General features: G+C 39.6%; 2 protein-coding genes across 6 annotated transcripts in view; one reads left to right on the forward strand and one right to left on the reverse strand.

The window, feature by feature from the left end:
- The window catches only part of idua (alpha-L-iduronidase), a 325,106-nt gene that overhangs the window by 270,938 nt on the left and 38,946 nt on the right, over nt 1-15,222 (reverse strand). The gene's annotated exons all lie outside the window — the stretch shown is intronic.
- Nucleotides 1-15,222, forward strand: part of LOC121283949 (sulfate transporter-like) — a 73,155-nt gene that overhangs the window by 51,459 nt on the left and 6,474 nt on the right. Inside the window, exons 4-6 of the mRNA XM_041198765.1 lie at nt 459-517; nt 6,356-7,040; nt 11,051-12,557. Of these exons, the coding sequence (XP_041054699.1) occupies nt 459-517; nt 6,356-7,040; nt 11,051-12,557 (2,251 nt within the window). The remainder of the gene's footprint in view (nt 1-458; nt 518-6,355; nt 7,041-11,050; nt 12,558-15,222) is intronic.

Below are 15,222 nucleotides of genomic sequence, written 5' to 3' on the forward strand. Positions count from 1 at the left end.
GTTATTGGGAGATTGTTTTCTGCCCAAACTTTCCTCCAGGTTTCATCAGCGTTATGGAGTTAGAGATGTTCAATTGTGTCCAGAGGGTTTTCGTAGAGCCATGTGGCAAGTTGGGGGGTCTTGAAGGTCTCTATGGATGGGGAGGTCCAAGTTGCTGCTGATACCAGTCATTTCTCTGCGTGATGCTGCATCCCGTCGAATGGAGTGAGAAGCGATACTTCAAAGGACTGGTAACCACTAAACCCTAGTTTCAGAGGGTTCCAGGGATTATTCTCATTACTGAGTGAAGTTGTGCGTCAATGAGTTTGGTGTGATGACTTGAGGCCCATACAGATGCTCAGTACTCAGCTGTCAAGAAGATCAGAGCTACAGCAGAAGTATGGAGGACAGTGGCTTTTGTACCCAGCTTGTGCCAGAGAGCTTGTGAGTGATGTTCATTTGTGTCTTGGCTTTCTCAGTGGTCTTTCGGAGGTAGTGATAGTGAGTCAGGGAGCGGTCAAGGATCACTCCAAGATAGGTGAGAGTCTGATCATGCTACACTTTTTCTCCACAGAATGTGACATTTAGGGTGTTGCCTGCCTCACAATTTTCAAGGTGGAATGCAGAGAAGGTGGACTTGGCTGGGTTTGGTTGCAGTTTCCACTTGCAGAAATATTCAGCCATTTTTGACATGTCAGGGTTTAGCGTGCCTTCCATATCCTGGACAGATTTTGCTCGAGTTGTCAAGGCAATATTATCAAAATAAATACATTTTCGTGATGATGTGGTGGTCACATCACTAATGTTGGTGTTAAAAAGGGTAGATCAAGTTTATTGGCGGTGCATTAATCCAATTTGAGGCTCTTTAAAAAGATTATCTTTGTCTACCTCGATCTCTTTTACCATTGATATTTCCAATCAGCATCAGGTTTTCTAAATCATGATTTCTTATTATGTGCCCAAGAAATTCCAAACGTCTCTTCCTGATTTTGGTAGCAGAATTCTTCTGGTCTCAGATTTTACTAATATGTCTTATTTGGTACTGTGACTTGTCCAAGATATCTTCATTTTTTGCCTCAAAAACTACAATTCTGCAGCCTCAATTGTTTTCTGCATTGCTTCACTTATTGCCCAAATCTCACTTTCCCCACATGTCTGATAATCGGTCTAGGTTGACTGTGTGGAAAGTCTGTTCGGGACAGGTGTACAGGAACACCTTCACTTTAATGAGACAATGATGAGGCCAGGATTATATTCCATGCTCCACCTTCCTGATCAGAAAGTTGCACAATGTTTAGCATCATAAAGTGAACATCTTGTGCCGACATTCAATCTGTCAGGACTTCCCCATTGTTATCATTTGAATTGTAGCCCCATTCCATATGGTGACTATTGAAGTTCCCAAAATGGTTGGGTGCTGAGGGGGTGGGAGAGCTAGAATAGGCCATTCTTCGTTGCGGGTTTATAGATGTTGATAACTGTCAGCTCGCTAATCTTGATAGCTGCAGTGGAGGTACCTCTACGTTCCATGCTTGAGATTGTTACATAGTTAGTAATTTCATCTTTCACATTACTCACCAGGCCAATTTTGCATGGTGTATGGTTGTGGTAGGCTTATAACCCATAGATCTTGTAACAACGTGCTTGCTCATTATTAGCGACATGCATTTCCACATTACCCGAGGACATCAAATAGGAGAGAGATAGAGGTGAAGATGAAAAGCAAGAAATGCACATATGACATATATCAGGTAGAAAATACAATGGAGGATCAGGCTGAATATAGAAGGACCAGGGGGAGAGTGAAAAAACTAATAAGAAAAGCAAGGAGAGAGCATGAAAAGAGGCTGGCAGCTAACATAAAAGGGAATCACAAGGTGTTCCATAAGCATATAAATAATTAAAGGGTGGTAAAAGAAGGAGTAAGGCCAATTAGGAATAAAAATGGGGACTTGCAAGTGGAGGCAGGAGAAATAGCAGTGATATGAAACAAATACCTTGCATCTGCCTTTACAAAGGAAGAAGATTCTTCCCGGCCAAGATGAGAGGAGGTAACTGGTACACAAGAAGAATTTATAGTTGAGAAGGAGGTGCTGGAAAAACTACCTTTACTTAAAATTGATAAAGTGCCAAGACGAGATGAGATGCATCCAAGGGTGCAGAGGAAAGTGAGAATAGAAATTGCAGATGCACTAGTGACAATCTTCCAGTCTTCCTTATACACAGGGGTGGTGCCAGAGAACTGTGAATGTTATACCTTTGTTCAAAAAGGGGTGCAAGGATTAAGCCAGCAACTACAGGCCAGTCAGTCTGACTTCAGTGGTGGGGAAACTTTTGGAAACTATAGTTTGGGGCAAAATCAATTGTCATTTAGACAATTGCAGGATAATTAAGGAAAGCCAGCATGGATTAATTAAGGAAAAATCATGTTTAACTAACTTGCTGGAGTTTTTTTGAGGAGGTAACAGAGAAGGTTGATAAGGGAAATGCTGATGAGGTGGTGTATATGGATTTTCAAAAGGCATTTGATACATTGCCACACAACAGACTTGTGAGCAAAATTCTAGCTCTTGGAATAAAAGGGAAAGTAGGCACTTGGATAAGAAATTGCCTCTGAGTGACAGGAAACAGAATGTAGTGATAAATGGTTGTTTTTCAGATTGGAGGAAGGTTTGCAGTGGAGTTCCCCAGGGGTCAGTGTTGGGACCCTTGCTCTTCCTGATATATATTATTGACTTAGACTATAGTGTTCAGGGCATGATTTCAAAATTTGCAGATTATACGAAGATTCAAAATGTTGTCAACCATGGTGAGAATAGTCTTGAACTTCAAAAGGACATAGGCATGTTGTTGGGTTGAGCAGATAAGTAGCAGATGAAGTTCAGTGCAGAGAAGTGTGAACTGATTCATTTTGGCAGCAAGAATATGGAAAGACAATCTAAAATAAAAGAAGAAACACTAAAGGAGGTGCAGGAACAGAGGGAGCTCAGTGTATATGTACATAAATCATTGAAGATGGCAGGGCATGTTGAGAAAGCAGTTGATAAAGCATATAGTATCTTAGGCTTTATTAATAGGGGCATTGAGTACAAGAGTAGGAAGATAATGTTGAACTTGTATAAGACACTATTTAGGCCTCATCTGGAGTACTGCATCCAGTTCTGGGTATCATTCTTAAGGAAGGAGAGGGCACAGAGGAGATTCACAAGAATGATTCCAGGGATAAAGAACTATAGTTATGGGGATATAGAGTCTGGATCAAACTTCCTGAGAGGATGGCAAGACAAGTTCGGTCAAGTTATTCAAAAGTGAATTAGATTGCTATCTGAAAAGAATGAATGTGTAAGGTTATGAGAATAAGGCAGTGGAGTGGGACTGGGTAGAATGCTCTTTCAGAGAGCCAGTGAATGAGGCTGAATGGCCTCCTTCTGCGCTATAACGATTCTGTGATTCAGTGTTATTTGTTCTCAGTATTTTTTCCAGCTCGTCACATTTGCCTTGCAAGAGACCTTCAAACATTCAGTTAACAGACCTATGTTCCAGGGTCCAGTCTTTGGAATACCTGGCCTTGACAGGGTTGCTGTGATTGCTTCAATTTTTAGTTTTGATCCGTTGACCGGAAGACCCGTAAGGGGCGTTTGGTCACCATTTTAATGGGTTTAGTTATAAATTTGAGAGTTCAAGAAACTGCTTGACTGGGTGGGCCACAAAAAGACTGTCATCATCCACCCTGGTCTCTTGCTGATCCTGGGCCTTAGGTGGGTGCATTTCCAGCAGTTGCCACCACTTCTGGTGGCACTGCCTGCAATGTAGAGCTACTGGTCTTTGATTGGCCAGCAGTCTCGGGGACAGGATTTCTCCCCCCAGGGTCCTTGATCTCAGGGAAGGCGTGCCACTGGCCACCTAAGTGCCTAATTGACACTTAACATGGTGATCGTTCCACAAAGGGAGCCACTCAGGGCTCTTGTCAGCTTGCCAGCTAGTGGGTGAGAACCCTGTCACCTAGATTAGATTCCACCCAAAGTTTCAGGTCAATCACCATTCAGCAGAACCAATGATCGTTGCTTCACTTTGGTCACTAGATTGTCTTTTCCCTGTTCCCAATCCTTACATAGCCTTCCAAATCTTCCAAAATCTTTGGTGTAGGATTTACTATTTACATTACCGCTGAGAATTGATATGATGCTTAATTTAATGTGTCTTGGTCTTCTCCACAGGTTCCAATTCAAAATACAGAAGCTTAACCAATCACAGTAGAACTGCAGCATAATGCTGAAATTATTTCTAATTGCCCGAGTCATCAAGGAGGAAGGTGAAAACAAAAATGCATTAGCTAAAATTCCTTTTTTCTTCTTCTTGAGTTCTCTGCCCGAAGGCGGGTCCAACCCACAGCACCACAATCTCCACCATGGTCAGGGCAAGGAGGCTGGTCCCAAATCCACCCCAGCCAAAACGGCGATTGAACCCCATGTTATTGGCACCAATCTGATCCACACCAGCCATCCAGCCAGCTAAGCCAAATGCTCCCCCCCCCCACCCAACCCCCAGGAGTCCAAGGTGCTGTGGTAACAAATATTTTTGCATGCATGTTGAAGTCTGGAGCTATGAATAGTGATGGTGGAGGCTTAAATATCTTTCCGTCACACGGCTGACCAGGAATCTCTCCTGCTCTAACCGCCTGCCACTGGAGTACATTGGGAGGATTTACAAGTTGATAATCAACCTGTTTGGCTCATAATGAATGCACCATCCTTGCCAAAGCTGCTGGAACTCGGAGTGCTGGCTCAGAACCAGGGACGCTATCCATAGTGCCACAAGGGCTCCAAAACTCCTTTATTTAGGATAATACAGTTAATATCATCATAAGGTTAAGTATTAAGAATCAAAATGGCTAGATATTCATTACAAATCAGAAAGAAGTAAACATAAGCAGCCCTAGCTAGATTATCGCAATATTATTGTTATCAGCCGAGCTTTGCTTAATAACAGTCTAAGTTAAATCTAATGCCCAAAAATTACAAGATTAGATTAGGTTTACACACTGCGAGCAAGTTCCTATATTGACATTATCCGTCTGATGACAGCACAAGATACATACCCTCTCTTTTTGCAGTAGATTCACTGTTGTCCCATTCTATAATAGTCAGGTTTCACCTATTGTAAATCCTCAATGGTTATTATTTTCTTGTGCATTTCCTCCTGTGTGCAGTGACTTAAGCTTTTAAGTAAGCAATTGAGGTGTACCTTATATTTCCTTTAAGTGGCCTTCCACTAGGATCCCGGGGGTGGGTGGGTGGGTGGGGGGGTGTTGGAGGGTTTGGAGTGTTGTAATGTAAGAAACACTGCAGCCAATTTCCATACAGCAAGCTACAACAAACAGCAATGTGATAATGACCAGATAATCTATTTTTCTGATGTTGATTGATGGATAAATATTGGTCAGGGAAATGGGGATAACTCCCATATTCTTCTTCGAAATAGTGCCAAGGGATCTCTTACATCCACCTGAGCAGACAAGGTCTCAGTTTAACGTCTCATCCAAAAGACAGTAAAATAACATGGTAAAATAACTGGTTATTAGTATAATAACTGAGTTTTATTGTTTTGAATTGATATAGCAAAATGCCATGTAGACAAAATAAGCTGAATGTAATTTAAACTTCAATGGTTCTAATAATAAATTAGATATAGATGTTCTATATAATTTTAGCGATATTTGAGGGGGTCTGCTTAAATGGTCCTCAATATTAACACTTAGGAAATTCACAAGTGGCAACTTGTAAGTAATGTCGTCAGGTGTAGCTGGTTAAAAGTCAAACTGCTCATAGCGCAGCTCTATGACTATCAGGTATTATAAAGTTTATTGAGATCAGCTTTAATATTTTCCTCATTTTGTATCTCAGTAAGAACAATTCAAAGGAATACTTTTAATAATTAAATGGAATTGTTATTGGTTCGCTAAAGAAGGACAATAAAGTCTTTAAAGTGTATGGCACTCCATGTGATAATTTTGAAGATTCAGCATTTATTTTACAACTCAGCATTTTCCACATGGCATTAAACCTGGTAGTTAAAGCTTTCCATCTATTCAATGCAGCAATGTTCAATGTAGGTTAGAAAAACCCACAAAATTTTCTTCCCCATTTTGTTTGTTAAGACCAGACAAAATCTGCTTTACATTGAATGAATAGCTTTTTGTCAAAATATTGCAATTTTAGCATCTTTATGTTAGTAACCTGCAATTATGATCCAGACATAAATTAATACCTGTCTGATCCAGAATCCTTACTTACTATAAGAATCACTGGATAGAGCTGCTGCCTTGCATAAGCACAGTTTTATTCACTGTGTGAAGTAATGTTCTTTTTAATTGCAGAACTTTAGAACTACTCATCTATAGTGCAATCCAACAATACATGAGAAGAATGGAAAACGAAGAACAATTGTGTAAAATGGAACTTCATTTAGAATCTCATATACAGATTGAAAGAACAGTGAAGGAAAAAGTTATCATGAAGAAAGTCATTGAAAAGAAGCTGCAAGAAAATTGCTCATGTTCATTGGACAAGCTTAAAACTCTGATTACTGGTTTCTTTCCCGTCCTCCAATGGCTGCCAAAATACAAACTAAAAGAATGGATCTTAGGCGATACCATTTCAGGTTTGCTTGTTGCTGTCGTCATGGTCCCTCAATCTATAGCATATGCATTGCTTGCTGGTCTAGAAACCAGTTCCAGTTTGTATGCATCCTTCTTCTCCTGCATTATTTATTTTCTGATGGGTACTTCACGCCATATTTCAGTGGGCATTTTCAGTTTGATATGCCTCTTGGTGGGGCAAGTGGTTGATCGGGAGCTTCTGCTGGCTGGATTTAATGTAGAAGAGGACAGCAAGGTGACGCCAATAGCAATGGGCAATGTTGATAACTGGAACATCAGTGACGTTAATCCAACCATGATAATGAATTTCACCCTTCCTGGATCACTGAACCTTGAATGCGATAGAAAATGCTATGCTGTCAGTGTTTCAGCTGCCCTTACATTTATGTGTGGTATTTATCAGGTAAGGCATTTCATTAAAAGTTTAGTGCTAACCCTTTTCATACTTCCAGATACAGTGCAATGTAAGAAGTGAACAGGTAGTTTCTTACTGAGTAATCACTGGATTAAATTTACAGTAATTTAAAAAGTAATCCAAAAAACAAAGCACTCCCTTGTATTATAGTTTCAGGATCCATCTCAATATAGTGATAATTTGCTATAGTACAGTCAATTAAGGCAGAGTTCAGTAGTTCCACTGACAAGCACTACCTATGCTAAATGCAGTTAATTGTCCCAACTACCCAATACAACATATAAATAGGTTCTTCCTGTGTTTTTGAAGGGTGTTGTGATCCAAAAGTAAATAGAATTTTAAAAACTAATCAATTATTTTTTAAATATACTGGTTTTTAAATACTGATATAACAGTAAATGAGAAAGAAATGCTTGGAGGAATAGTCTTTTCAAAGAATTCCCCTTGTCTCCACCTTGAAAGCAAAAGTACAAAAATCAAAATAGCTTATATTTATTGGATGCCGCATAGTCTATTTTTCCACAGTAATATTGACCCTATAAGAAGCGATCATTTCAATTTTCTAACTCCCTTACAGTAACTCAGAATAAGTGTGTAGCCTTCGATATTGATTATATTTGCTTGCATTAATTTTAACAGCAGCTGCACTCAGGACCAGGGTAAAAAATAATCACTACCAACTAAATATAATGCAATTACAAGCCAGCAATGATTATTCACGTAACTACTGCTGTTTAAATATTCAATTCTCAATGGCAAATGTATTGTTGGAGAGAATACAAAGTTATCACGGTATAAAAGACAGGACTATATCTTCAAGATGTGCTCTTTTGAAAAGTTATAATACATTTTATTCTTAAATTGGCTTGATTTGGTAATAGCTGCTAATTTGTGCTAAGCTTTCTAAGCAATAACAGATTTATAAAATCATATAATTAAAGCATCTTTACAATGCAGCTCAAAATAGGCAGCTTTGTCACACACCACTAAGTAGCTTGAAGTTGATGCAGAACATTTCATTTGTGGTTATTACTGACTGCAGTCAAGTATATCTATATTTGATTTTAAAATTCTCATCCTTGTTTTCAAATCTTTCACCCCTCCTTATTTTCTGTAATTGTCTCCAGCTCCGAGATATCTGCGCTCATCTTATTCTGGCCTCTTGAGTATACACAAATGTAGTCGTTTTACTGTTGGTGGCCATGACTTCAGCTGTCTAGATTCTAAGCTCTGGAATTGCCTCCCTGCACCTCTCTGCCTCTCTACTTGCTTTCCTCCTTTAAGACACTCCTTAAAACCTACCTCTTTCACATGGTTTTTGTTATCTCACCTAATATCTCCTGATGTAGCTCAGTTTTATATTTTGTTTTATAATGGTCCTGTGGATGGCTTATTATGTTAAAGGTTCTATACACATATAAGTTGTTGTTGTTGATTAATTGTTTTCCTTATTTCTATCGAGTTCAACAATATTCATAGGATTACATAGGATACACAGCACAAAAACAGGCCATTCGGCCCAATCCATGCCAGTGTTTATACTTCACTCAAGCCTCCTTCCATCTTTATTTCTCTAAACCTAACACTGAAACCATTTATTCCCTTCTCCCTCAAATGCTTAAATAAAAACAGAAAGTGCTGGAAATACTCAGCAGGTCTAGCAGCGTCCATGGAAAAAGCAACAGAGTTAATGCTTCAACTCAAATTGACTCTTCTTCAGAACTGAAATGTCTTCTGCCGTTCTCCTCACTATTGACTATTCCCCCACCACCCTCTGAAATTTTGTGTAATATGCAAATTTAGAAATTGTACTTTTGTATTTTTGATTTGGATATTGCAAATTTTGAACAGCAGTGGTCCCAGCACTGATCCTTGTGGAACACCACTTCCCACCTTCTGCCATTCCAAATATCTACCCTTTATTCCCACTCTCTGTTTTCAATCTTGATGTCAGCTAGCCATCCTTTCTGCTACTTGTCCTCTGACTCCACATTCTCTGACCTTTTATGGGGCACCTTATTGAAGGCCTTTTGAAAATCCAGGCAAATTATATCTACTGCATTACCATTGTCTAATCTCTCTGTTACCCCCTCAAAAAAACTCGATAAGGTTGGTCAAAAGAGTTTCCCTTTTGAAATCCAACCTGCTGAAAGCCCTTTTTGACCCACCAGGCTTCCGATGGCCATTACAATTGCCTAATGAGTGCCATCCAATGTGAATAACTATTTGTTCAAGGTACATACTTATTAAGTTAGGATTGATGAGTGCAAGACAAAAAAGCTTTGACAAAAATGTCTCTTTTTCAGCAATACTCAAGCTCTGCACTACCAAAGAACTATTTATATATTATAAAAATAATACATTCACACATTCTGCAAATGGATACTGATAATATGGGGGAATGGACTAAATGGATACTGATAAAATGGGGGAAAGGACTAAAACATGGCAGATGGAATTTGTCAGTAGTTGTGAAGTGACATACTTTAGTTTAAAGAAAATAAATTATACTCTGTATGAAAGTAGGCTTAGTACTCTGGAAGAGCAGAGGGACTTTGGGGTACACATTTACAGAGAAGGCAGTTGAAGATAGCAGCTCACCACCAACTTCTCAAGGGGAACTAAGGATGGGCAATAAATGCTGGCCCAGCCAACAAAGCGCACATGCTGTGAATGAATTAAAAAAGCATCTCAAGTGGATAAGGCTGTATAAAAAAGTTAATAGAAGTTTTAGATTTTTATCTCAAAGGGTAGAGAATATAAAAGCCAATAGTAAGATGGGTTTACATATAAAAAGGCTTCAGTCCTTGCTAGAGAAAGGAGTGATTTCCTCATGTGGCCGCTACAAACCTTAGTAACCTCCATGTATTTTTATTTCACATGCATAGCTGCACCAAACTACATCTGTCACACTTAAATATAGGCAAATTTAAACCAACAAAATCGGGTGGGGATTGGGTAGGCAGGGTGTTAATATGTAAAAAATCTCAAACCTGAACCCAAGCCACCTGGAACCTGTCCATTTCCAGTTACAACGAAGGTAGATTGCTCATTTAAAAATACAAATGAGGCTTTGTGCCTCAGATTTTATCTCATTTCCAGCTTTAACACTGCTAGATTATCTGAGCCATGGGAAACCAAGTAGCTAGAGGGAGGCATGGACTACAGCATGGAGCTTCTCCAGCACAGTGCTTCAATCTCCCTGAGGTAGCTCCATGCCTCAGGGAAATTGAAGTGCTCTATCTCACGCATGCGTGAACTGCATGACAGGCCTGGCTCTCCCTCCGCCCCCCCTGCTCACACAGGCAGTGCTGAGCACTGCCACTTGTGATCCATGCCTTAATTGGCCCGCCCACATGAAATCGCGGTGCGTAGCCACGATGGGCGGTGGTCAGCTTCCTGGCTGCCCCCATGAGCACCCCCGCCAAGGGCAAAATCCTGCCCTTTGTATTTTCTTTTATTTCTCTTTCTTTGTAGTCTAAATAAATGAATACAAATGGATGATATTGTACAATTTCCTATGAATAGAGGAGAGAGTGCTTTTTCACTTAGGAGCTTAGTAGATATTGTATATTTTTGTAAAACACTGCAATATGAACATTTTGCTACCAAAAGCCCCCTTGGCCTGGTATGCTCATAAACACATTTATAATCCACATTACACTTCCCACATTTTTCTAAGGTGTTTTTGAAAACACACAGTACTAAAATCTCAATATAGGAAAGTAAATTACGTACCTGAATCATTCTTAATAGAAAAACCAAATTAAACAAAATTTTAAAAGGCAGCCAAAAAGATTATTTCTCTTCTCCCAGTGCCTTGTACCAACCATGATCTAAAGTTGAGAGGAGCCCATGGATTCTACTAATGTCATTTCTAAAAAGTGAAGTATTATAGATGTAAAATGCAAGCTAATCTCTTCTTTTTGGGAGTTAGATGCCCAATTTCATGATTATGATTCATGGCTGTTCTCATCTCATGATGTTTTTTGTTCCAGGTACTAATGGCAGTTTTCAACCTCGGATTTGTATCGAAGTATCTATCTGAGCCCTTGCTGGATGGATTTGCAACTGGTGCCTCAATTACCATTGTAACAATGCAAGTCAAGTACCTCATTGGAATAAAACTACCACGTAGTCATGGACCCGGCAGTGTTGTTGTAACTTGGATAAACATTTTTAAGAACATTCATAAAACCAATTTCTGTGATCTGATAACAACTGCAATTTGCATGCCTCTACTAATTATTTCCAAAGAATTAGGAGAACGATATAAACACAAGCTTAAGTTCCCTTTCCCAATGGAGCTGACCATTGTAGTTATAGCTACAATAATATCCCACTTTGTAAATCTAAATGAAATCTATGGTACAAGCATTACAGGAGCAATCCCAACTGGATTCTTACCCCCTAAAGTTCCAAATTGGAACCTCTTACCCAGAGTTGCCATGGATGCTGTAACACTTGCAATCATCAGCTTTGCCTTCACAATCTCACTGTCTGAGTTGTTTGCAAAAAAGCATGGATACACAATACAAGCCAATCAAGAGACCTATGCTCTTGGATTTTGTAACGTAGTTCAATCATTTTTTCATTCATATGCTTCTAGTGCAACTCTGGTTAAAACACTTGTTAAAGATTCGAGTGGTTGTCAGACCCAGCTCTCTAGCGTTGTCAGTGCTGTGTTGGTATTAATGTTGCTTCTTTTCTTGGCCCCTGTATTCTACTCTTTGCAGAAGTGTGTCCTAGCATCCATCATTATAGTCAGTTTAAGAGGAGCTCTCATGAAATTTCGTGATCTGCCAAAGCAATGGAAGATGAGCAAAATTGACACTATGGTTTGGTGGGTCACAATGCTATCTGTAACTTTAATAAGTACAGAGCTAGGGCTTTTTACAGGGGTAACATTTTCACTTCTGTGTGTCATCGTTCGTACTCAAGTGCCTAGAACAGCTTTGCTGGGTCAAATTCAGGGTTCAACTCTGTATGAAGATCAAGCAGAATACAATAACCTAACACCTATTCCCCAAATTAAGATCTTTCGTTTTGAAGCTCCTCTGTATTATGCTAATAAAGATTTCTTTCTGGATGCCCTGATGAGAAAAGTTGACCTGAATCCTGCTTTGGAGATTGCGAAACAGAAAAAGGAAGAAAGCAAGCAAACAAAAAAGAAAGAAGAAAAAACATTCAATGGCAACATCAATAAAGAACAGCCTGTTGTCAGCAAAAAATTGATTACTAATGTGTACAGTTTTCACACCATTATTCTAGACTGTTCCACAGTACAATTCTTAGATACTGTTGGTATTAATACATTGAAGACAGTTCTGAAGGATTATGATGAGATTGGTATCAGAGTCCTCCTGGCCAACTGTAATCCTTCAGTGATTGATTCACTAAGTAGGGGTGGGTACTTTGGAGAAAACTGTAAGGAGATGGACACTTTGATGTTTTATAGTGTGCATGCAGCTGTTCAGTATGCTAAAGCCAATTGGCCTGAACCAGGTAATTCCTCTCTTTAAGAGCTTTCATATTTAAGTCCAGTGTTGACAAATGTAGCGACATGCACTATGAAAATGGCAATATATGCCAAACTTAAAAGCCTTTTTATTTAAACTATAAAATCTATTTTGGTGTGTTTTTAATTAGTTGAGTAATAGCTCAGTAAATAAATATACCACTCATTGTAGCCACACAGACCACAGGGATCCCAATTTTGATTTGGGTCTCTATTGAGTTAGCTGATTTCAGCCAGGCACAAGTGTAGATTTTACAATTCACTCTGTATTCATGGGTGAGGGACAAGAGGAAAAACAGGCAGGGCTCCTGCTCCTGATTGCTATCCAGGTATTGTCACTGGATACTGTGCATGGATGACTTTACATAAAGAGGGCAACAATTGCCCATAGAAGTGTATACCAGAGTGAGTCAGTATATTTAAGGAGGAGGGAGGAAAGCGGCTCAGTTTTTTAAAAATTATTTTAAAGTAAGTTATCAGTAGTAATAACAAGCATAAAGAAACATTTGTGTGTTATACATTAAAATGCAAACATTGTTCACTTACAAAGTAATTGTACAAAATGCAGAGCTATTAAGACTGCACAATCCTCCCAGATACTCCCAGTGCTTTGATAGATGGCAGCAAATGCACTAGTATGTTCAATGGACATAATTATTCTTTATATGTAACATTTTAACTAGAAATGTGTACTCGCTGTCCTGCTGTAATTAAACAAGGACCATTGACATTAAAGTGAATAGCTGATTTAAAACACAAACTGTGGAGGTTTACAGCTTTGGAAGGAGGAAAAAAAGCTACCAATGTGTATTTTTAGTAATGTACACCCTCACCTCTTTTTTTTTTTAAATGATAATGCTGTCATGATGGTTCCACTTGCTAAGATATATTTTTGCTTTCTTGGAAAGGGAATAGTCCATAGCGGCAGAAAAATGAGAGGACAAAAATGAAAAAAATATCTTTCTCTAATTTGTTTCAACCACTGTGTATAGTGATGCAATAGTATTTACTAGACTTAGGGAAAATATTTTTGAAAAACTGATTGAGTGCATGTTCTACAATGGCAGAATTCTAGCTATCATTGTGGTCATATAAACAATGACTGAAAAGTTAGTAATTTAAACAGGAGCAGTAATCAATCTGCAACACCCAATAAATATGTGTTACTTTTTCTTGATTTTGACACCATATTTGTAATCTATTGTGTTCTCACAATGCTTTGTTCCTGGATATTGGACCAAATAATCCTGGAACGAGTCTGCACATTTCAACATTGCACTGGTTTATTGTATTGCTGGGCTTCAGCTTTGATGTTGGAATTACACCCAGAAGTAGGGTTGACTAGTTGACTGTAAATGAATAAAAATAAATGAACTACAAAGGAGGAAAGTTTCAATTCAAACTCAAATTAAATTAAATTACTGTTTGTCTACTTGTAGCTCAGCTGACTCATGAAAATCATTTTTGCTTAAGGGTGTTTTTTGGGGAAATCAGGTTAAAGTATAAAATATCATGTGATCTAAAACAATCATAATTACAGTATTGTGATGGTATTTATTGTGGACAACTTAGTTAAAACAACATTTATTGCTAATGTCATGAAATTATGAATGACTCAATAAAATAGATACGTTTGCTTCTGAATATTTTGTATTTTTCATAAGTTGTAACAAGTACTGTATTTTGTATTCAATTCTAAATTTATTTTTAATGGAAATATTTTTCGCAGCAAGTTCATTATGGACGGAATTATTTTTCCGTCGGCGTGCGGGGGCGGGACCAACACGCCGATGCATAAAATGACGTGCGGTGACATTGAGCGCGTGTTCCGACGTCACCTCGTGCCATCGCGATATTTCGGTGGACGGGCACGCAATGATGTCCGTTGCGCGCCTGCCATTAATTAACGGGCCACTTAAGGCCCTTGAAGCTCGAATTGACAGGGATTATGCAGCACCCATGCGATCTTCGGCTCATCGCAGGGGTGCAGTGGGCAGGCGGCTAGCAGAAATTTACGTGAAGCTCATCCACGGGTGGGAGAGGAGGTTCTCAGTGGACTCACAATTCTACAGATTTAAAAGTTACTGTTCCAAAGTTAGTGAAACTTGCCTGTGGGAGCTGGAAAAGTTCAAAACGCATACCAGCTGCTTGGACTGGACTTATAACCTTCAGGTCAGCACTTTGCAGTGAGGATTTGTTTTGGGGCCTGTAGGTTTCAGGAAGCCTCCCTGAGCCTGGGAATAGGAGGTGATCTCTCCACTGGAGGCACCTCTTGTGAGGAGGAAGCAAGGGCTAGAAGGGGGAGGAGGTCTGGAGTGCACATTCAGCCTCCGGGGAGCCACCTTTGGGAGGACAGGTGCAAGCACAAGGGGCGCAGGGCCAAGAGGTAGTCCAAAGCAGAAGGGAAAGCGCCACTATCCTGCTGCTAGGGTATACAGGTGGCAAAGCAGCTACCTCAATATGCCTGAGCTGCAATGCCGAAAAAGGTTCCGTCTATCAAGGGAGACAGTCAACACTATCGATCAGGTGATGGGCCAGAGGTCTCAGATAACTGTGCGGGTGGACACTCCATGCCCCTGGCTCTAAAGGTCACAGCTGCCCTCAACTGCTATGCCTCCGGCTCTTTCCAGGGGCTGGTAGGTGATCTTTGCA

Source organism: Carcharodon carcharias, chromosome 1 (genome assembly GCF_017639515.1).
Source record: "Carcharodon carcharias isolate sCarCar2 chromosome 1, sCarCar2.pri, whole genome shotgun sequence".
NCBI lineage: Eukaryota > Metazoa > Chordata > Chondrichthyes > Lamniformes > Lamnidae > Carcharodon > Carcharodon carcharias.